The sequence below is a fragment of the Hyperoodon ampullatus genome (genome assembly GCF_949752795.1).
Source record: "Hyperoodon ampullatus genome assembly, chromosome: 2".
NCBI classification, from domain to species: Eukaryota; Metazoa; Chordata; class Mammalia; order Artiodactyla; family Ziphiidae; genus Hyperoodon; species Hyperoodon ampullatus.
This window is the reverse complement of record NC_136915.1, coordinates 20,079,380-20,102,033: the sequence shown is the minus strand read 5'-3', so window position 1 is coordinate 20,102,033 and position 22,654 is coordinate 20,079,380. Positions and strand designations below refer to the sequence as shown.

General features: G+C 39.4%; 1 protein-coding gene across 2 annotated transcripts; it reads right to left on the bottom strand.

The window, feature by feature from the left end:
- Positions 1-2,933: 2,933 nt before the first annotated feature.
- RCAN3 (RCAN family member 3) lies at positions 2,934-22,516 on the bottom strand (the record flags this gene model as incomplete). 2 transcript variants are annotated; one of them, XM_079726810.1, is made up of 4 exons in its annotated part: positions 2,934-3,305; positions 4,552-4,723; positions 5,829-6,002; positions 22,322-22,516. In XM_079726810.1, the coding sequence occupies 4 exons, from the start codon at positions 22,514-22,516 to the stop codon at positions 3,121-3,123; spliced, it is 726 nt and encodes a 241-aa protein (XP_079582936.1). In that variant the 3' UTR covers positions 2,934-3,120. The 2 variants fall into 2 exon arrangements, with proteins under 2 accessions (XP_079582936.1, XP_079582937.1); XM_079726811.1 differs by lacking the exon at positions 4,552-4,723.
- Between the last annotated feature and the right edge of the window lie 138 nt (positions 22,517-22,654).

Genomic DNA, 22,654 nt, shown 5'->3' with positions numbered 1-22,654 from the left:
ACTTAGAAGTTCCCAGGAGCTTTTATTTGGCTCTTAATTACTGATAGGTTTTAGTGTATAATATTTTGGTGAAGGAGAATGTGAAAAGACTAGTTTGCTTTCACCTGGTTTTCAGCTCTCCAAAGCAAGGGAACTAACTGTTCTTACCATTTCTGCTTCTTAGCACCTTAAACTAGTAGATGTTCACGGGGGTACACTTTTAAACAGATTAACTTCCGGTTTCATCCGGTGGGTAAATTGAAAGAACCTAGACCATAATAGCCCATGCATTACAGGTTCTGTCGACTATTTTTATTGTCGTACAATTTTCTTATCCTTCGCAAATGTTTTTTCCTAACAGAAAACATCATCTTCTTTCCTCATAACTGTCTAAATAAATTGATTCAAGAAGAGGTTATCATTTCTAAAGAAAACATAGCTACCATATTATCAGTTAAATCTAAGCAATGGCTCAATTTCAAAGAAGAAGAAGTAGATAAACTTATTAGAAGGTACTTAAAAAAAAAAGATGCATGAGACTTATCTCTCACAAGATGGATACATGAACTGGATACAAAATAGCCAAAAAAAGAGCTCATAATACCTGGGGAGATCCTGGTTGATTTCACAATATTTAAAAGTCAATGGGAGGGAATTCCCTGGCGATCCAGTGGTTAGGACTTGGTGCTTTCACTGCTGAGGGCTCGGGTTCCATCCCTGGTCAAGGCCCCATAAGACGTGGGGCATGGCCAAAAATTAAAAAAAAAAAAAAAAAAGTTAATGGGCATATAGTAGTTTTTCTTTTAGAGTTCATCTTGTGGAAATATTATACTAGAAAGAACGAAAATATTAATGTTTTCCATTCAGAAAAGTTTAATATATATTAAATAATTATATTTTAAATAAAAATATATATTACTTAATAGATATTTAATTTTGGTTTAAGTTTTTCTTCAATTTATTCAACACTGGAAAAAAAGAAAGAAAAGAGAAAAAGAAATATTCAGGTAATTTGCATTGTTTGACTTTAAAAGACAGTTTTAAGTTAGGGATAAAATATTCTTTAATTGGAAGGTAGAGCATGAAAGCCAAGCCAGATAATAAAGCATCATGACTTTTGACCACTTAGAAAATTATAGCAAATAAATATTATCTAAAAGGAAATTCAAAAATTCCCAAATGGGGCTTCCCTGGTGGCGCAGTGGTTGAGAGTCCGCCTGCCGATGCAGGGGACACGGGTTCGTGCCCCGGTCCGGGAGGATCCCACATGCCGTGGAGCAGCTGGGTCCGTGAGCCATGGCCAATGAGCCTGCGCGTCCGGAGCCTGTGCTCCGCAACGGGAGAGGCCGCAACAGTGAGAGGCCCGCGTACCGCAAAAAAAAAAAAAAAAAAAAATTCCCCAATGTTGAAAATACATACATTTCCTGACTTAGGGTCCGTCCTGCAATGATAAGTTAGTACACCCAGATAAGATTAAAAAGTGACAAAATGCTGAATTTAGAACTGCAAAGTAAATTTATTAAGTGTCTGCCAGTTAAACTGCCAAATAATGAGTTTAATAAACTGCTTACAGAATCACAAGTTTCAACTGAATTTACATTGAGGCTTACCAGTGGTGGATATATACAAATAGAAGAGTTGATCATCTCAGAGTATTTGAGGGCAAGGAAAATATAGAAAACTTTTTTTTTTGCAATAAAGTTTATGTCCTTAGAAATAAATTCTACCGTAATAAGAACATGTAGACCACAGAAACACATTACCAAAAATGTACAGACAGCACAGTCTGAATTTCTGCATTTTTCTTTCTTTGTAGTGGCAGCCATATTGGTTTATTAGTCCAAACTCACACATCCCTGCACAGACACACCAGGGAACCCCAGACACTTGCCATACAAAGAAAACCTCGGAGTGAGCAGAGAATCAGCAGAGCCACTTGACCTGAAGCAAAGCATTCTTAGTTTTGATGCTTCTCTACAAAAGGGACCTCAAAGTCCAAATAGACCACAAAGAGTTAAGATGTCTGCTTCTACCTTAGCAGGTTCAACGATACACTCTGAAACACAAGTAGGAAACACTTCTGTTTTAGGGGAAAATGACAACTGGAAGCCAGGGTAAAAAAATTTCACCCAAAAGAAAGTCCAATTAACAAAACGATCTCCATTTGCCCCATCTTTCCCTAATTCACAGAAAAAGAATGTGTGTGACTTTTCTTTCAAATCAAACTGAAAAATGTTTAAATGGACAATTTAAAAATGGAAAATCTTATCATGACCTTTTCTAATTCAAAGCCTATGAATGATGACACACAAATATGCATAACAAAACTCAACTGGTGGTTGAAGACAGTCCGAGATACAGGCCAAGACATGGTCACAAATGGTAGAGTGCAGTGGCTGTCTGAGGTCACAGTCATCAAGCTCACAAGGGATATGTCCTGCCTTCCAAAGCAACAGCTCTGTGTCCGGGAGGGATGGCACATCAGGAACTGGGGTCTGTGCATCACTCTCAGGATGAGAACAATGTGCACATAGATTTGGGTCCCTTGATTCTGACAGTCAAAGGGAATTGGGCATTTCTTCCCCAAAGTTAAGGAAAAAACACTTGAGAAAAATGATTTTCTATGAATTATTCTCTAAGTCAGGTTTCTTTCTGTGCAAAAAATTCCATGTATGTTGAAGAGCAATTAACCTTTGACCAATAGATTAGTTGGAAGCCAATAGACCATTACAAAAAAAAACCCGCACTACATTATTAAAATTGAAAGACTATTTTTAAGTTCTTAAAAATGGTACTGCACTCAGTGACTAGAGTTTTCATTTTGCGGTACCCCATGCTATACGGAAGCAGGGAAATCAACGTTGCTGGAGGGAGCCATTCTCCTAATTTGCTATTGTTAAAAATGGTCAAGAGTTGCCACATGTTGGGGGCTAATCCTTTAATTTAACGTGCTGCTCAGAGCAACAGTTAAAATTTTGAACAGGTAAACCCGGCTGCTACTCTGTACTCCCAAGTACTCGCCTGTCTCCAGGGCAGGCGCTGTTCCCTCCTGTCCTCGCCTCAGCTGAGCAGCGGTCACGGGCAGGCATGTCCCCACCACCCCAGCCCAGGTGGCAGCAGCCTCGCCCCACAACCAAAGCCTCACAGTGTGCAGTCGAAGGCCCGGGGCTTGCTCAGTGCTGCAGTCAGAGGTTCAGGGCGCCTTGTCTGGGTGATTTTCTGTTTGGGATTTTTTGTTTCCTCTTCCTCTTCAGTTTCACTTTCACAGACATGAACCACCACGCTCGGTGTCGACTCGGTTCCCGCGTGAAGTTCGTATTTCTCTCCTGTGGAGGTAAACAGCAAAGGAAGGGTTCTGTCCCTTGAAACTTCTTGCTCTACTCATATTTTCTACTCATATTTTCATTGCTCTTTATTGGTTTTTCAATCTTTAAATCCTATTTCAGAGAACTTCATCTTGTCTTGGCATTAGAGGATTGATGCTTTAAGGTTCTTAAAAAGTTTTGGCATTTTAAGACATTAGCTAGTACGGAGTACTGAGGTCTTGGGGGTTAAAATGTAAGTGCTAATTACTGTTCTATGAATAACACAAGTACATCTGCTTAATTTCATAACAGTTTCTGGTTTTTCCTTGGTAGACACCTGTAAGGTTCCGGGCAGCATCGGCAATCTCATTATTATAGGACCTCAGAGATCCAAGATACAGCTCTGATGTCTAAAAAAAACAACTAGCCACGTCCCCTCAAAATGCCTTTTGTAGGGCCTCCCTGGTGGCGCAGTGGTTGAGAGTCCGCCTGCCGATGCAGGGGATACGGGTTCGTGCCCCGATCCGGGAGGATCCCATATGCCGCGGAGCGGCTGGGCCCGTGAGCCATGGCCGCTGAGCCTGTGCGTCCGGAGCCTGTGCTCCGCAACGGGAGAGGCCACAACAGTGAGAGGCCCGCGTACCGCAAAAAAAAAAAAAAAAAAAAAAAAAAAAATGCCTTTTGTATCCCCTATAAAAGACATAACATTATTTTAGGTGGACAACTTGTATGAACAACAATGGCACCGATTTCTTATATTGTTTTAAAGGGATGAGAGAGAGAGAGAAATAAAAGAGAAGGAAAAGAAGAAATGAAAAATAAATACAGGAGAAAAATCTGGAAGGGATGATATGGTATCACCAACAGGTCCCTGATACACTAGTCAATGTGACGTCTGTCTGCTATTTTGATGGCCACTAATATTCACTAACGACCTGATATATACTAGAATTTATAGCGGTAAAAACCGCAGTTAGATTAATTATTACATATATATCATGTAATCCTTATAACCACGTTGGAAGGTAGCTATTATGATCCCTATTTTAGATTTTAGATGAAAAAACAGAGGCTCAGAAAATTGAAGCTAAGTAACTTGCTCAAGATCGCAAAGTTAGCAAATGCTAGAATTTGAACCCAGGTCTGTGTGACTTTATCCTCCATGCTGATCATGCTGTTACTCGTTGGCTAGAACACAAATTGCTGAATACAGCCTTTAATACAAAAGTTTCTTGGGAAAAAAACAGGAGAGACAGAAGTTTGTTACCTGGTCCCAATTTGGAAACAGCACAGAGTAAATCATAATTTATAACAGGCATCGCGTCTTCCCCCTGCTTCCACCCCACTGGAGGTGACGCAGGAGGGGAGATGAGGAACTGTTTGACCGGCTGAGGGGGCAGCAAATACGATTTGTCCTGTGTTTCGCTGGACATCTGTACCTGCGGGGAGGGAGATGTTCAAAATTTGACTGGACTATTTTTTTTCACTTTCATCTTTACATTAACTGTAACATCTCTTGGGAGAACATCTCTTGGGAGAAAATATTTAAAACTTAAAAATTTCTCTTTACCAGTACATCTCCCAGTGGCTGGGTCAGGGTCTGTGCCTGTCTGGTTCACCACTGAACACCCAGTGCACAGCACAGAGCATTATGTGCTCAATAAATATTAGTTGAATAGAAAAATAAATTGGTGAAGAGATGAATGGACAATGAATGGTAGGTACTAAGCACTGAATCCCAGTTTTAGAAGAGATTAGGTTATACCATCTCCATCAATTCCACCAAGGAAAGTCCAAACACGGGTTTCATTTGTAGTATGAGATGACAAACCCCTTAATTTTTTTTTTTGAAAGCTAAGACCAAGGGAAAAAATTCTGTGTTGAAAATAAAACAGTGCCCTTAACACACCATCTACTGCCTTTATTTCACTAATTCTTCCGAGAAGAAATTGGCTTCTCAGAGTCCTATCAATGTAGGATTAGAATAATAAGCATAGCCAATTCTTGGCAACCCACAAGATCCTTTTCAATTCCAAAGTCTAAAACAGTCTTTCTGTATGTGCCGTGCCTCCTCCCTGCTCACCCCTTGGGCTGGGAGCCATTTTCAAAGGGGTGCCTCATATGAATCACGGCACACGGAAATGATTCCAGAGACTACTTTCTCACTTCTTCCAAGGATGTCCTAGCACGAGTGCCATTCTAGATGCACAGGAGAAAAGTTAATTCACTGACTTTAAGGTGTTAGGGCTTAACCTTCTCAACCTCAGTTGAGAAGAGCTGCCAGAAAAATGAATTCCTTAAACTGAATTTTAAAAAAAAGAGGTTGAAACTCTTTTCATGTTTAAGCAAAACAAAGTTAGGACGGCAAATATGCTTAACAAATAAATGTATATATCTGTAAAATAAAGGAAAAATATTTTTCTCCTTGGGGATTGTTCATATCAAAGACCTCTGGCATAATAATAGAGAAAATGGAGAACTGACAGTATTTCTGGATGGAGGAAAACAAGTTTAGAGAACACTGCCCTCTGCACCATGAAGTACCTGTGCGAAATACAGCTTCAGCTTCTTCCCATTGAAGTCTGTCTCGTGGAGTTCTATTCGAGCCCGTGCTGCTGCTTCAGGTTTGCTGAAATTTATTCGGACTCTTCTAAAGCTTTTAAACAGCTGAAACGTAACTTGGTCATCATAGATGGTGAAAAGCGCTTCAAATCTCTCCTACAAATTGAGGGGCAGCCAGGCAGAGAGAATGGGGGCGGGGGGAGAAACGAAAAACCTTTACCAAGAGGAAATTTAAGTCATTAAACATAATTAATGGGATAGAACTCATTATAATTTGCCTTTTTCTCCCAAAAAGCATTTTTTTCTTGTAGGTATATAAGAACAGGTATCCTGTTAGTCACATGCTGAATTCTGCAGTTTGCACTTATTCTAAAAATAACCTTATTAAATATAGTGTAGATTCATATTATAAAATCATATGTAAAGTATTATAAAATAAACATAAGGTATAAAAATAATAAAAACATTCCCAATTATAGAACAAAAGCATTACTATCATTTTGAAGTCCACAGTGTGCCAGAGTTTCTACCCCCATCCTATTCCTTTCCAGCTTCAAAGTAACCATTTTCTGGAATTTTGTGCTTACCTTTCCCTTGTTTTTCTTTATAGTTTTACATCATTTATATGGATCCCTAAATATTGAATCATTTTGCACATATTCCTCTGTAACTTGCTTTTTGTTCCTAAGATTCTTCCTTGTTGCTGCGTGTAACTGTGAGCCATCCTTTTCATGATTGTATAGTATTCCATCGTAGAGCCATACCACAACTCCTCTAGTGCTGCTGGAATCTGAACTGCCTCCAGTTTTTGCTACTACAGTGCTGCTATGAACATTCTTGGTACCATATGCATGAGTTTCTCTGAAGTGCAATCCCTGGGCCTTAGCACTGGCACATCTTTAACTTTAGTAGATGTTGCCAAATAGTTTTCCAAAGAGCTTATATCAGTTTACTCTCTAAGAGTGAATGTGTGTTCTGGTTGCATCATATCTATGCCAACATTTGATAAAGACCTTTAAATTTTTACCAATGTGAAGTAGGGAATATGAAATGGGTTCTAATTTTGGTTATAATTCACATTTCTCTGGATAATAAAGAGGTTGAACCTCTTTTCATGTTTATTGGCCATTTGGGGCTCCTCTTAATGTGATGTATCTGTTCACATCTTTTGTCCATTTTTCTATTGGGTTGTCTTTTTTTATTGAGTCATGGGAGTTCTATAGACATACTACTTCTTTGTCAATTATAGGTACCATAAATATTAAAATTTTAACTTTACTAAATGTATCCACTTTTTCCTTTTGTGTCGTGTCTTGAGAAATCCTTCTGCACTCTGAGATCACAATGATGTTCTCCCGGCTTGTCTTCTCAAAGTTTTATGGTTTTACTTTTCATGTTTAAGTCCTTACTTGACATAAAACAGATGTGTATGAGGTGCCCCCCCTCACTCCAGTAACCACCATCTCTTTTTCTATCACTCTAGATTAGACTGTATTTTTTAGCATTTTGTATAAATGTACGTTTGGTGTGTGTGTGGGGGAGGTCCAGGTTTTTTCCCTGAGCATAATCACTTTGAGATTCATATTACTGGGTTCTCTTTTGTGGTCCTTCTTATTGTCAAGTAGAATTCCACTGCAAGGATGTTTACTCATGTACCTGCTGATGGGCATTTGGGCTGTTTCTAGTTTTGAACTATTAGGTATAAGGCTGCTATGAACATTCTTGTACAGCTTTTGGGTAGATATATAATTTTATTTCTTTTGGGTAAATACCTAAGAGTGAAATGGCTGAATTGTATGACAAGTATACGATCAACTTTTCAGAAACTGATTTTCAAAGTGATTGTACAATTTTACATTTACACCAACAGTGTATAAGAGTTCTAGCTGCTCCACATTCTCACCAACGTTTGGTATGGTCAGTCTTTTTAACTTCAGCCTTTGTACTGGGATACAGTATTATCTCACTGTAGTTTTAATTCACACTTCCCTAATGATTACTGATATTGAGCATCTTTTCCTAAGTTTATTTGCCATCTCTATAACTTCTTGGGTCAAGTGTCTGTTCAAATCTTTTCCCACTTTTAACTTGGGCTCTCTTTCTTATTAAGTTGTAAGAGTTCTTTTATGTATTCTATATAGAAACCCTTTGGAAAGTCTATGTCTTTCAAATATTGTCCTTGCTTTCCTTTTTCATTTTGAAAGAGTATCTTGTGAAAAGCAAGTTTTTTTTGTTTTTTTGTTTTTGTTTTTTGGATGAGGTGTTGACTCCATGTGTTGACTTAAAAAAATCCTTTGTGCTTTTTCAGGGAGATCAGCTCAGTGCTTTGTGACCACCTAGAGGGGTGGGATGGGGAGGGTGGGAGGGAGGGAGACACAAGAGGGAAGAGATATGGGGATATATGTATATGTATAGCTGATTCACTTTGTTATAAAGCAGAAACTAACACACCACTGTAAAGCAATTATACTCCAATAAATATGTTAAAAAAATGTATCAAGTATAAACGCACGTAAGTATAAAAAATAAAGACAATAAATAACTTTAAAAACCCATAGAAAACCTTTGTGCTTTTTGTGTCATATTTAGGAAATCTCAGCCATACCCAAGGGCACTAAGATTTTCTCCTATGCTTTCTTGTAGACGTTTTATAGCTTTAGTTCTTAGGTTTAGGTCTATGATCCATTTCAAGTTAATTTCTGTATGTGAGACAAGGGTCAAAGTTCATTTTTTATCCCATATGGCTATCCCTTTGTTCCAGCACCCGTTGTTGAAATGATTATCTTTTCCCCTGTGCACTGAAAACTATAAGACATAGTTGAAAGAAATTAAAGACCCATATAAGTGGAGACATATAATTCTTTCTCCTTGGGGAATCACCTTTCTGACACTATTGGCTCTCTCCATGTATGTTTATTCCCTTTTCATTAATTACTGCTCTTTATTCTTTTGAGTTTTTTTTCTATCACCTTAAGATGGATGCTTACTCCATTAGTTTTTCAACTTTTCTCATTTTTAATATAAGCATTTTAAAAATATACATTTCTAAGTATTATTTTAGCTGTTCCCACAAGTTTTAATATATATTATTTTCACTATCATTTGATTCTAAATACTTTAGTCTAATTTCTATTATGATTCTTCCTTGTCTCATGAATTGTTTAGACGTTTCTTAACTTTCAAATAAATTTCAGGGAAGTTCAGGTTCAGCTTGAACTTCACATCCAGCCTCAGGCTTCTATTGGAGTAGAGAGAACTGCATGTGCCAGCCTGTAGATGGTCCAATGGCCCAGTCAGGGACAATGTCGTCCACATGGTGGTATCTTTCCTGTGACTTCAGTGACTGAGCACTGGCTTTGATGAACAAGTACAAAAACCACCTCTGCATTTACGAGGGGGACATGAGTACACACCATCCATTTCTGAGGACCAGAGGCTCTCTGCTCATTGGCCTTTAGCATGGGTAAAACACTCCTTTTTGCATCCAGTAACAGAGACTCTTCACTTCTTCAAACATGAGACCACAAAAGGAAGACCTAAGGAGGAATTCACAGCCTGGACACTTCAGCAAGGTCTTATGGCTTCTACCAGCCACTTGTCTTCTGAGCACAGAACTCTGGAGCTTGGCTGTCTGCGTTTAACTCCTGGCTCCATTATACATCTGTGTGACCTTGGGCGAGTTACTCACTTTTGCTGTGCCCACAGTTTCCTTAACCATTAACTGAGGATAGTAAAAGTACTCACTTCATTGGGTTATTGGTGATAGAAAGAGAGAACATTTAAAGGTCTTAGAACAATACATAGGGAGTATTATCACTATAATTAACAGAAATAGGTAGAGCTGTTGCAATAATCCATTTGCCATTCTGTGGTCACAACAATAGCTGTTCTACTGTGTGATGTGGATTCCCCAGGAAGGTGGTAAATACACAGTGATGACAGTATGAACGAGATAGCAGGTACCACGGAGGTCGCCAGTGGAAAATTAAAACCTGCCCTTCCTGACAGTCCTTTAGTGTAATTCAGATGCGTCGAGCTGATGGAGCAGTCACCTAGGAGACGTGCCCTCCCAGGAGACTCGGTTGCAGTGGGTGATACAGTGAACCACTGATTAATAGAGTCAGTGTCCATCTTCCCAGGATTCTTCTGAACTTGACCTATGACCCTGACCCTTTGAAGCAGAGGACACTGCTTCTCTGTTATGACACTGAGGAGTCTGCATTACTCTGCTATGAACTTTGACTTGAACTGAGGGAGAGGAGAGCAGGGTTTTTTTTTTTTTATTGTAGTGATGAATTGAATTGTACATACTGAAAAAATACACGATTTCCATGCCAGTGGCTTTTAATCTTCCTTATTAATTTTGTCTTTTTGTTTTGTTTTCTATTTCGTAAAGTCAACTGTTTGGTGATGGCCTTGGAGTTGCTTACTATGTATGTATTCATGGCACCAAGCTTGCACAGAATGAAAAGCCACTTAAAACAAATGGAAATGGCTGATATGAAGCTATCACAGTATGCATGAAAACGTGGAGGAGCAAGACACGATTCCTCTTCGTCGTAAGTTACGTACAAAGACCAAGAAACATTTCATTCTCGGGCTTGTCCATGTACTTAAGGATTGGCAGTAACTTGAGCTCTGTTCTATTTCTTTGGTCTCCATCTAGACCTTTGCGTGTACATGTCTTGATAAATTCTTTCTCACTGTTCATGAACTCACTCATTCAATAAGGCCAGGTACTATCTTAGATATTGAGGCTAAAACAAGGAACAATATTGATTGTGTGATTTATTCCAGGGTAGACGTTCATTTCCTTTCCGGTGGTGTTTTCTTCATGGACATTAGAGAATGAAGGTGATTTTTCAAGTTAGGGACCCATCTTTCCAAAGACGTGTAAACTTGAAAAAATGTCAGAAACAAGTCTGAGAAGGAAGTGTATTATTTGTTCCTTTAAAAAGAATAAGGCATCCTTCCTCTTCCTGAACATTCGGTTCAGAAGCCTTCAGGTGTAGCCAAGTAAGGTTGGGGTGTCCATGCTGATAGGGAGCAGGGAGCCTCAGTGGCCTGGAGCAGGGTGTCAGATACAGGTGGGTTAAGGGGGGCAGACACCGGGGAGGGAGGCAGGCCCAGCATGGGGTGCGGGAGCCCAACAAGGATGAGGACAGTGTGCCCACATAGGGGCAGACCAACACAGGGTGCTGAAACTCAGCGGGGTGAGGCGGATGTCCATGCGGGAAGACTGCCCAGAGCAGGGCAAGAGGGAAGGTATCCAGCAAAGGGGCAGGCTGATGGCGTGAGAAGGCTGAGGAGGGGACCTGCTCAGGAAGGCAATCCAGCCTGGAGCTCAGAGCCCAGGTGGGTAGGGATGTGTCTGTAGGAGGGCAGCAGAGGACACTGGATCCAGAGCAGGGTAAGGAGGGCACCCGCGGGAGTATCAGAACCCAGGTGGGGTGAAGGGGACTTTCCTGTGGTGGGTCTGGGTGCAGGGTGGGACCTGACATGGGGTGCTCGAACACAGGTGGGTGTCCACATGGGAAAGGGGGTGGGTGGTGATTTAATTTAAGGTGATACAGAAAAAGTGATTGAATAAGTAACTATAATAAGATAATGGAAGCTAGTTTTCTCTCTGTCAGAGAAAGAAGTTACAGATTTGAAAAGGGAGAAAACTAGAAACAATTCTTTAGTGTTGGACTGGAGTTGGAAGTATACGTGTAAACACAGGTATGTATGCAAATATGTTCATATGCACATAGTTCCCACCTCTGTGCCAGAGGCCTAGGAACAGTGAGACTCCGAGAGCACCCGGCACACACAGCTAAATCCTATCTCGGTTCCTGAATATGACTGTTCTCCATTGAAAGGAATCAGGGCTCCTCAGAGGAATGGCTGATTCCAGCGCTGGGGCAGGGAGAGTACAAGATAATTCTGGAATAGTTTGTTATGCTAGAAAGTTTAAAGAGGTACCCGAAGAGTGATGGGCACATGTCAAAAAGACACAGAGACCACCTGGAAGGGGCAAGTGCTGGTCAAACCTGGGACGGAAGTGAGCATAAAATCCTGACAGTAACAGATTATAACCAATGAATGAAATAGGAAACCACGAATCTTGCTGATATGAGTAAATATGTTTAAAACTTGACAGGGATACAGGATATTTACTTTCATAGTAACTCCCACAAAGTACTCATTAATTACAAGGAAAAAAAGAATAACTCGACAGTGCAGAAACCTGGGAGACACTGTCTGAATCAAGGGCTCAAAGTGAATTTCATCGGTAATAGGACAAATTAAAGATGGATGTGAGAAGAGGACAGCATCACTTCTGTGATGTTCCTGCCAAAGGTGCACAACCTGACTCTGACCCTGAAGAAACATCAGCCAAACCCAAACTGAGAAATGGGCTACAAAACGACCAGCCTGCGGTCTCCAAGAGTGTGAGCATCCTGAAAGGCAGGGAGGACTGAGAATTGTTTCAGACTGAAAGAGACAAAAGGGACCTGACAACTGAATGCACTGCGTGATAAGGGACTGGATTTTTGTTGTTGTTGTTATAAAGGACATTACTGGAACCACCGGCAAATTTGAGTGGGGTCCAAGAATTAGAACAATGTAATGTATCAATGTTAATTTCCTGAATTTTGTTTTTTCTCTTAGAATGCCCTTGTTTGTAGCAAAAACAAATTAAAAAATTGTGGGTGATGGCCACCGTTGCTGGCAACTTACTCTTAAAATGGTTTGGGGAAAGTCCTTTGTACACCCAAACCAGTAAAAGTATTTCAATATGCACTGCCAATATACTTTATTTATCTACTTTTAAATTTATATACATACACACATACCCATACACACATATTATGGACATGTTGTGCTATCCCAATATAATATGCCCTATAAAACTTATAAAAATAGAAATGTAAATCAGATAAGAAAATAAAACAAACAGAAAAGACATGGTTACTGAAATTAATTTAGGAGGGCTCAACGTAAACGCTGGCGAGTGTTGGTACCCTGACCTTGTAGATAATCTTCCCAGTTTATTATTCATCACATATTTAATGCACAGCAAGGCTCAAAAGCTGGGCTCTGTGCCAGGCAGTACAGAGGCGACACACGTGCCTATTTGGAGCGCGCTCCCTCCTGAATTATCCCGCCCTCCCCCATGGGAGCACCCTGCTTTGGAGAGATTAGGAACACATACACATGGGTAATCTAGATGTTTCTTAGAACCCAAGGACCTTAAATCCCACCTTGATTTAGGGACTGGCAGATCTTTTCCAAATGAAATTGAGATTACTGGGGAAAAAAAGCTTCAATGCATTATTTGTTTTGAGAAAGATAAAAAAAAAATTATAAGGCGTTTCAACTATATAGACACATGACAGAAAAGTTATTTAAATTATGTTAGGGGACTTCCCTGGTGGTACAGTGGGTAAGACTCTGTACTGCTAATGCAGGGGTCCCGGGTTTGATCCCTGGTCGGGGAACTAGATCCCCCATGCCTCAACTAAGTCCACAAGCCACAACTAAGAAGCCCGCATGCTGCAACAAAGATCCCGCGTGCCGCAACTAAGACCCAGAGCAGCCTAAATAAATAAATATTTTAAAAATTATGTTAGGATAAATCTCAATTAAATTATAGGAAGTATTAAATATTATACTGGTTCTTTCTCATTATTCAGTGACTTCAAACGTCACTTCCTCAGACAGGCCTTCCCCAACCACTCTAGTTAAAAACTGTTACCCATCAAGTCACTCTCTACCCCTCCACTATTTTATTTTCTTCATAGCAATACTTGTTATCATCTGAACTTCTGATTCACTTGTTTGCATGTTAAATATATTTATCTCCTTAATGTTCCGTCAGGGCTGGAGAGTCATTGTGTTCACCACTGTCTCCCCAGAACTTTAACTGTGGCCGGCACAATGCTCAATAAACACTTACTGAATACACAAATCAAGATCGAATGTGGAATCTGTAAACCAACTGTCTCTAAGAACATGACAGCTAACCTGACTATTCAGTGATCTCTTAATATGGCCGATAATTAGGATACCTAACTAAATGATCTAAGACCCTTTTTAACTCTTGTTTTTGAGACAAAGTATTTACAATGGAAGCTACAAATATAATTGAAGATAACTGAAGATAGCTTCTTCATTTCAAAATCTTATATTTGTAATTTCCTAAATGTTATATATACGATGCGGCGGTCTGAGGACCCAGTGCTAGTCCATGAACTTCGCTACTGGTCCACAACAAGGTTTGGTATAGAAATTGAGAGAAAGGGTCTAGGAACATTTTAGCAAGTTTACACTGCTGTGACATTCTTATTGCATTTTACAAATCTGTGACAGTTTGGAGGAAAAACCTGGTCCTTCACTAAGCGATAAATTTGAGAAGCATTCATCTACAGTTTATGCAAAAGTGTGTTAAAAAGGAATAAAAATGTTAACTACCAGACTGGCAAAAATTTTCAATTCTGAAAATATAAAGTATTGGTGATGCTATGGAACAATGGGAACTCTTCTACATGGCTGGTAGGAATGCAAACAGGTACAACTTTAGAGACTATCTGACAGTCTCCACTAAGATGGTGAAAATGTGCAACCTGACAAGCCAGCAACATCATTCCTGTTTATATACCCCGAGGAGACCCCCCCCACTCTCACCCTCACATATACAGGACACATACAGAACATTTACAACATCACTGTTGCAGTAACAACATCTCAAAAATAACCTAAATGTCCAACATTAGAATGGGTAAATAAAGAATGGTATATTTGTAAAACAGGACAGTATACAGCAAGGGACACTGAACACATATCTCAACACGGATTAATCTTACAAATATAGGGGACTTCCCTGGTGGTGCAGTGGTTAAGAATACACCTGCCAATGCAGGGGACATGGGTTTGATCCCTGGTCCAGGAAGATCCCGCATGCCGTGGAGCAACTAAGCCCGTGCGCCACAACTACTGAGCCTGCACTCTAGAGCTCGCGAGCCACAACTAGAGCCCATGCGCCTAGAGCCCGTGCTCCGCAACAAGAGAAGCCACCGCATTGAGAAGCCCGTGTACCGCAACGAAGAGTAGCCCCTGCTCACCACAGCTAGAGAGAGCCCGTGCGCGGCAACGAAGACCCAATGCAGCCAAAAATTAATTAATTTAAAAAACCCACAAAACTTTGCAGGTCAAAAGGGAGAGGCATGGTATTGAAAAAAAAATCTTACAAATATAACATGGAGAAAAAAACATATAATTATGCCATTTATAGAAAATTTTAAATAATGTAAAATTCTATGTATTCCGTTAGTGTTATAGTTTTCAGCATACAGATCCTGCACATATTTTGCTGGATTTATCTTTAAGTATTTCATGGTGCTACTGTAATTTTTTTTTTTTTTTTTTTTTGCATTACGCGGGCCTCTCCCGTTGCGGAGCACAGGCTCCGGATGCGCAGGTTCAGTAGCCATGGCTCATGGGCCCAGCCGCTCCACGGCATGTGGGATCTTCCTGGACTGGGGCACGAACCCGCGTCCCCTGCGTCGGCAGGCAGACTCTCAACCACTGCGCCACCAGGGAAGCCCTGTAATGTTTTTTAAGTTTCAATTTCCAAATGTTTACTGCTAGTATAGAGACATGTAGTTGATATTGTATATTGATCCTGTATCCTACAACCTTCTTAAACTCACTTATTAGTTCTAAGAGTTTTTATGTAGATTCCTTTCTAAATAGACAATCATGTCAACTGCAAATAGAGCAAAATTTAAAAATAGTATACATACATACACAACAGTATTAGGATGAACCAGAAGAAATGCCAATACAGGTATCCATCATTTTTTGAAAGTCTGCTTTATGCTGCTTTGCTTTCACAAAAGACCTACATTAGTACCTGTTTTCACTAACTGAAAGAAATCCAAAGAGGGTGTTTCCCTTTTACAAAAAAAAAAGGCGAAAATCGCATTCAGCATGTTTTGCAGCAGCTGTTATAGAGGCAGTGCACACCGCAAGCAGTGAGAGTGGCACCACCAAGCTCCTTCCCGGGGAACTATCCTTAGCATCTCAGCATCTCAAGCCACCTTAGCTTTGAACTGTGTCTGTGAGCATCTGTGCTTTACCTCGATTTATTCTGTGCATCCTTTGGTAAGACGTGTCCTAAGGAATTGCTTCTTCATTTTATACCATTTCAGCTTACAAAAGGTTTTGTAGAAACACTCTACTTTTGGAGAAAGGGGGAAACCTGTATTTGACCATTTTGGCCTACAGATACACCAATTTCGTATGGTTAAACTTAATAAAAAGTTAAAATTGCATGGGAAATGATAAACATGGAGTTCAGGATAACGCTTATCTCTGGGAGAAGACAAAAGGAGTTCAATTTATTAGTAAAATTTTATTTGCTAAATTGGGTGGGCACGTGGTTTTTCTTTATATTAGTCCTTATCCTTTTTGCACAAGCTAAAAATTGCCCCTTTTTTGAGAGCCTGAGACAGTGCCTTTACACAGGAGGAATAACCAAACTTGGAAGTTATTCACCTGTGTCTTCCCTGGGCTCCTTGTGAAAGCAGAGGCCAAGGCAAGGGCACACACAAGGAGCTTGTTTTGGGAAGTGACCTCATGTGACAAGGTGGGAACAGGGAAGAAGGGAAAGCCCGTCCTCCTTCTGTCCAGGTTGTCTTACCAAGCTGGTCACCTCTGTGAGCAACTGGGGCTTGATCCTGCTAGGAGCACTGTGAGGAGCCAGAAGCCAAGGAACCGGTGGCTGCAGAGTGGAGGAGAAGGGACGTATTCACTGGCTTCAGCCCCCCACTGGTCAAGGACTGCCCTGTGAGATGTTAATTAACTCCCCGCACACTGCTACATCTGCACCTGCATCCATACGGAAGAGCGTCTGTGCACAGTCAGCAGAGAAACACTGGGACAAAGAGCAAGATACCCACAGTGCCACGGAGGCCAGCTGCTGTGAGCTTACACCTGCACACAGGTGAGCACTCTCACAACAGCTGGAGTGAAAACGTGGGCCGAAAGCATGCAAAGTGGGGCAAAAGAGGTGCCCATACATATATACATACATAGTACACACACATATGTACATATTTTGTATATATGTATAAAAGCATATTACAAAGAATGATAAAGTCAAGAAAAAGGGGGGATTGCATTTTTTTGTGTGATAAAATATACAAAACACAAAATTTACCATTTTAACCATTTTTAAGTGTACAATTCAGTGGCATTAAGTATATTCACACTGCTGTACATAACCACTATCCATCTCCAGAACTTTTCATCATCCCAAATTGAAACTCTGTACCCATTAAGCTGTAACTCCCAATTCCCCACTTCTCACAGCCCATGGCAACCACCATTCTACTTTCTGTCTCATATAAGTAGAATCATACAATATTTATCCTCTTGTGTCTGGCTTATTTCACTTAGCATAATGTCTTTCAAGGTTCATCCACAGTATCAGAATTTCATTCATTTTTCAGTCTGGAAAATAGTCCATTGTATGTATACACTGCATTTTGTTTATTAACTTATCCGTTGATAGACATTTGAGTTGTTTCCACTTTTTGCCTATTGTGAATAATGCTGCTGTGAACACTGGTGTACAAATATCTGTTGGAGTCCCTGCTTTCTTTTGTGTATATACCCAGAAGCAAAATCACTGGATCATATGGTAATTCTATGCTTAATTCTTTGAAGAACTGCCATACCATTTTCCACAGCAGTTATACCATTTTATGTTCCCGCCAGCAATGCACAAAAGGTTCCAATTTCTCCATATCCTTGTCAATAATGGGTGTGAAGTATCTCATTGTGAATTTGATTTGTATTTCCCTAATTATTCATGATGTTGAGCATCTTTTCATGTACTTATTGGCCATTTATACATCTTTGGAGAAATGTCTATTCAAATCTTTTGCCCGTTTTTCAATTAGTTGTATATACCCCATTTGGTTTTTGTTGTTGAATTTTAGGAGTTCTTTATACATTCTGGGGATTAATCCCTTATCAGATATACAATTTGAAAATATTCTCTGCACACGTTTTAAATTCTGATAAAGTCCGATTTATCTATTTTTTCTATTGTTGTCTGTGCTTTTGGTGTCATATCTGAGAAATTAATGCCAAATCCAATGTCAAGAAGCTTTCTCTCTAGGTTTCCTTCTAAGAGTTTATAGTTTTAGCTCTTACATTTAGGTCTTTGATCTATTTGGAATTAATTTTTGTATATGGTGTAAGGTAAGGGTCCAACTTCATTCTTTTGCATGTGGATATCCAGTTTTCCCAGCATTATTTGTTGAAAAGACTGTCCATTCCCCATTGAATGGTCTTGGTATCCTTGCTGAAAATCATTTGACCATATATGCAAGGATTCATTTCTGGACTCTCTGTTCTATTCAATTGGTTAATATGTCTATCTTTATCCTAGTACCATACTGTTTTTTTTTAATTGAGATATAATTGACAAGTAAGTACCACACTGCTTTGATTACTACAGCTTTGTATTAAGTTTTAAAATCAGCAAGTGTGAGTCCTCCAACTTTGTTCTTTTTCAAAATTGTTTTGGTTATTTGGGGGTCTCTTGAGAGTCTATGAATTTTAGGATGAGTTTTTCTATTTCTGCAGGAAACATCTTTGGGATTTTGATAGGGATTGCACCAAATCCATAGACCGTTTTAGGCAGTACTGACATCTTAACAATAATAAGTATTCCAGTCCATGGATATGAATATCTTTCCATTTATTTGTGTTGTCTTTAATTTCTTTCAGCAATGTTTTGTAGTTTTCAGTGTATAACTGAAAAATGGATTCCAAAGCAAGCTCAATCACTCTGTTACTCTGAAACTACTGTATGAGACTTGGCTAGGATTTCTTCCAGCTCTAAACTTCTATGATTCTGTAGTGTTTAATCTAGCCTTGAAGTTAACTAAATTTTTACTAATTCTTGGCCAGAATGGCACTACAGATTCAACTGAACAAATATTTACTGAAACCATATTATGTTCCAGGCACTGTTAAAAATACAGTTCACTTTAACATTCTTCCTTTGAATCCCCTTTTTCAATTCTCAAATTTAAAACAAATCACTTTCCTCAAAAGATTTATTTCTCCTGGATTGAAGGTTGTATTAGGACACTCAACAATTGATTAGGTCTAAAAACCAGAGACTCAGGGTATTTCAGTTAACTTCCAGATATCATTTATTTTTCTTAAGTAATATTTTCTATTCTTTAAATGGAGGGCATAGAAACTAAATGCTCAACAGAAAGATTATATTATGAATATGATTATACAGACCACAGAAGAATTTGCGCCAGTGTATCTGAAATCACAATTTCAGATTCAATCTTCTACATACTACTTAACCTCACCCAGCTTATAAGTCTGTTTCTCTACCACAGCTCTGTATCACTAATCCTCCATAAACATCTTACATAATCCATTCATTCAACAAACATTTAACAGGTGTTGCCGCATACTGGGAACTGTATTAGATGCTAAGTGTCACTGATCAAAAAGCAGGACCAGGAGACCAAGAAGAGATGTCTTAATATACCCCAGCCATCGTCATTAGAAAAATAAATCAAATGTCGTATGGTGAGTAGGTCAGTGGAAACAGTTTCATGTGCGAAGGGTAGTGCTTTGCGAAGAGACTAATCCAAAAGCCACATGCATTTCTTTATAAAGTCAGTCCTATCTGGAATGCTGCTTCGCATCAACATTTACTGAGTCCCCTCAGACACACAGACCTAAATCAGAAAGGAGAATCACTCCAGTTTCTCCCATCATAAAAACGTAAATTGCATTTTGAAGACCTCTCATGTTCAAACCAGAAGGCTGCTCAATTTTTCGTTATTTTAAGAAAGGGAAAACTGGGGTTAAAAATGTCAAGTTAATAAAATCACACTGGAACAAATTCCAATCTGTTACAGAAAAATTAGCTACTAAACCTGCAGTGCTCCAGATGGAGCCACTGATTAGCTGAGCACATGTATAAAAACTAGCAACCGTGCTGCTGCTGAAACAGAAATCACGAGATAAGCCTTTTCCTCGGTTTATTTTTCTTACAGTTTACTATATTCTTTACTTTTCCTCCTCTACCTCATGCAATTTTCAAGAAAAACCGATGAAAATGTAGAGCCCAAATCCAGCGATCTAAAACGAAGATTCACCTTCACATGACAATGGCACCTGTGTTACTCAGTCTACCATTCAGAAGAGGGTCAAAGCTCATTCCAACAATTATAAAATTATCAAGACAAAAACCTTTTCAAACCTGGAGAAAAAACTAAAATTCTTTTGAAAATAAAGCATTTAATTGCAATCAGAATTATTTTGCCCATAATCCATCAGAAGTGGTTTTTGTTTTGCTTTGTTTTTTGCAAGTATGTGGATGACCTGCACAAACAGGTTATTCCAGAAGAAACTAAAGCAAAATAAGACACTGACAGTGAGAAGCAAACTATAAAGAAAACATTTGATTCTCCTTACACTTTATATCCAATTAATGATCCATATATAATTTTATTATATAAACATTTTATATTCTGCAGCTTCAGATAGTATCATGAAGGTTTTTATATAAAATTTACTATGAGTTAAGAACTGTATGTAATGTGAAGTCCACTGAACTGCTGCTAGAATTTCTGGTGATACGATTTCCAATATAAATTTAGGTTAGATACAACCTCAAATGGTTTTAAAATTGAAAACCAACCAGAATTCATCACTTTGGCAAGTTAAACAAATCCCTAGGCTATAGTGAAAAAAGAAAAACTTGGGACAGATAAGATTGTGAGGTTTCTTGAAAAATTCTTACGAATTTTAAGATAAACTAGTAATACATGTGGTTTCTCACAACAACAAACAACAAAGTCAATGTAATTATTTATTACATGAAAATTTAGAGCTCTTAAAACATATTTAGAAAACTAGGAAGAATGATTTCAAAATGTCTACACTGTGACTGAACTTGGGAAAGAAAATAGCATTTGTAAATGTAAACAAACCCAAACGGTAAAAACCTGGTGGCTGCCACCCTCTCCCTCTCCCCTTCCAGGTCTCCTGCACCTCTAGGCTGGTTTCCACAAGCGCACCCCAACGGGCCCTGCCTTTGGCTCTCCTGCCACCACTCTGCCCTTCACAGGTTGTGGCTGACCTTCCCAATGTGTAAGTCTGACTGCCACTCCTTTGCTCAGAGGCTACTGAACACAGAAGGGCAAGCTCCTTGAGTCTGCAGGATGCCTCACACTCACCTTTCCAGCCCAATTGCTCTTGACTTTGGCTACATGTCACCTCAGAGCCAGCCACACAGAACTGCTCACTACTCCCTGCAGTAAGCGGTCCACGCTCTCCTGATTCAGCTTTTTCGCTCATTCTGTTCCCTCTGGCTGGAAATGCCTTTCCCTTCCCTGCTAAACTCCTACCCAACTCACACAGCTCCTCTGCAATGCCGTCTCCCCGTAAGATCTTTTATTCCAGCTGGCTGTGATCCTACTCCTCTGTTACCTCAGTACTTTCAAGTGTCTCTAAAGGCACGAGTATTCTATCTTACATCAAATTACTGATCATCTCCACTGCAGGACTGTAAACTCTCTGTGGCAGAAGCTGTTTAAATTCCCTGAAGCAATTGGTACAGTGCCTTACACACTGGAGCACTCAAGTATGTACTGAGTCAAACTATATCAAGTTCTGCTCCATGAGAGTCACTGGAAGGAAAATACTTAGAGGGCATAGATAGCAAATTAAAAGGATCGTGATAGGATTTTTAAACGAAGTCTTAGAACATGCAAAATTCATACCAGTGACAGAAATATTTTACTTTTGTATGACTAAGACCCACAAGCTTTTGTGAGGTCACGACGGAACTAAAAGCACACATACAATCTCTTTTTCCAGTTAAATAATGAATGAACTAAAGAAGAGTAACCTTTTAAGAAAATAAACTCAATCATTTTGCCCTGGCCAGGTTGTAGAAAGTAAAACAAGAAATACTAACAACTCTGTCAAAATGAAATCATAAATAGTCCTAATTATGTAATTAGCCCGAGAAAAAGGCTTAAAATAATTCCTTCTTTTGTGAATTAACTCCCAAGTAATAGGAAGCCAGGCTAAAAATCACTTAGCTTCTCTTTAACCACAGGCTCCAAAAATGAATGACTGCATGAATAAATGGATGAACTTAGCAGGACTTGATTCAGAGTTCACTAGAAACCAGTACTTCTCAAAATGTCTGTGGGGGAAGGACTGGATTTTAAATATTTCCTATCTGTTGCAGACTGATAGTCTCATAAAGCATAATAAAAATGCCCCAGCAATGTCTAAAGTTTGGTGCACACTTCTCTACCTGTCACGGACCAGTAATAAACTTTGCAAACGGGCAGCCACATGCTGTTTCCCCGAACCCGCACACATTTAACACACTACCAAAGGCAGGGAAAGGCAGGGTACATGCCTACCTTCTGCTCTGGCACCTCAAACACAGCTTCATGGACACTGCAAGCAAAAAGTGAGGTAGGCAGATCACTTAAATCCATCATTTCTTCCAAATCATCTTCATTTTCACCAAAAATCATCTCTTCTTCCTCTTCTTGGTCACTGCTACAGAGATCTGACTGGCTATCATTCCAAGATTTCATAGTGTCCCTCAGCATTATCCCCTAAAAGCAGGTCTTTTCCGTTCTTAAAGTTCTAAGATGTCTACCAGGCATCTACTGTTAAAAAAAAGAAAACAACAGAGATAAGACTTTGAAGGCCCAATAACGCTCCAATTAATTCTCAAGACAGCGACT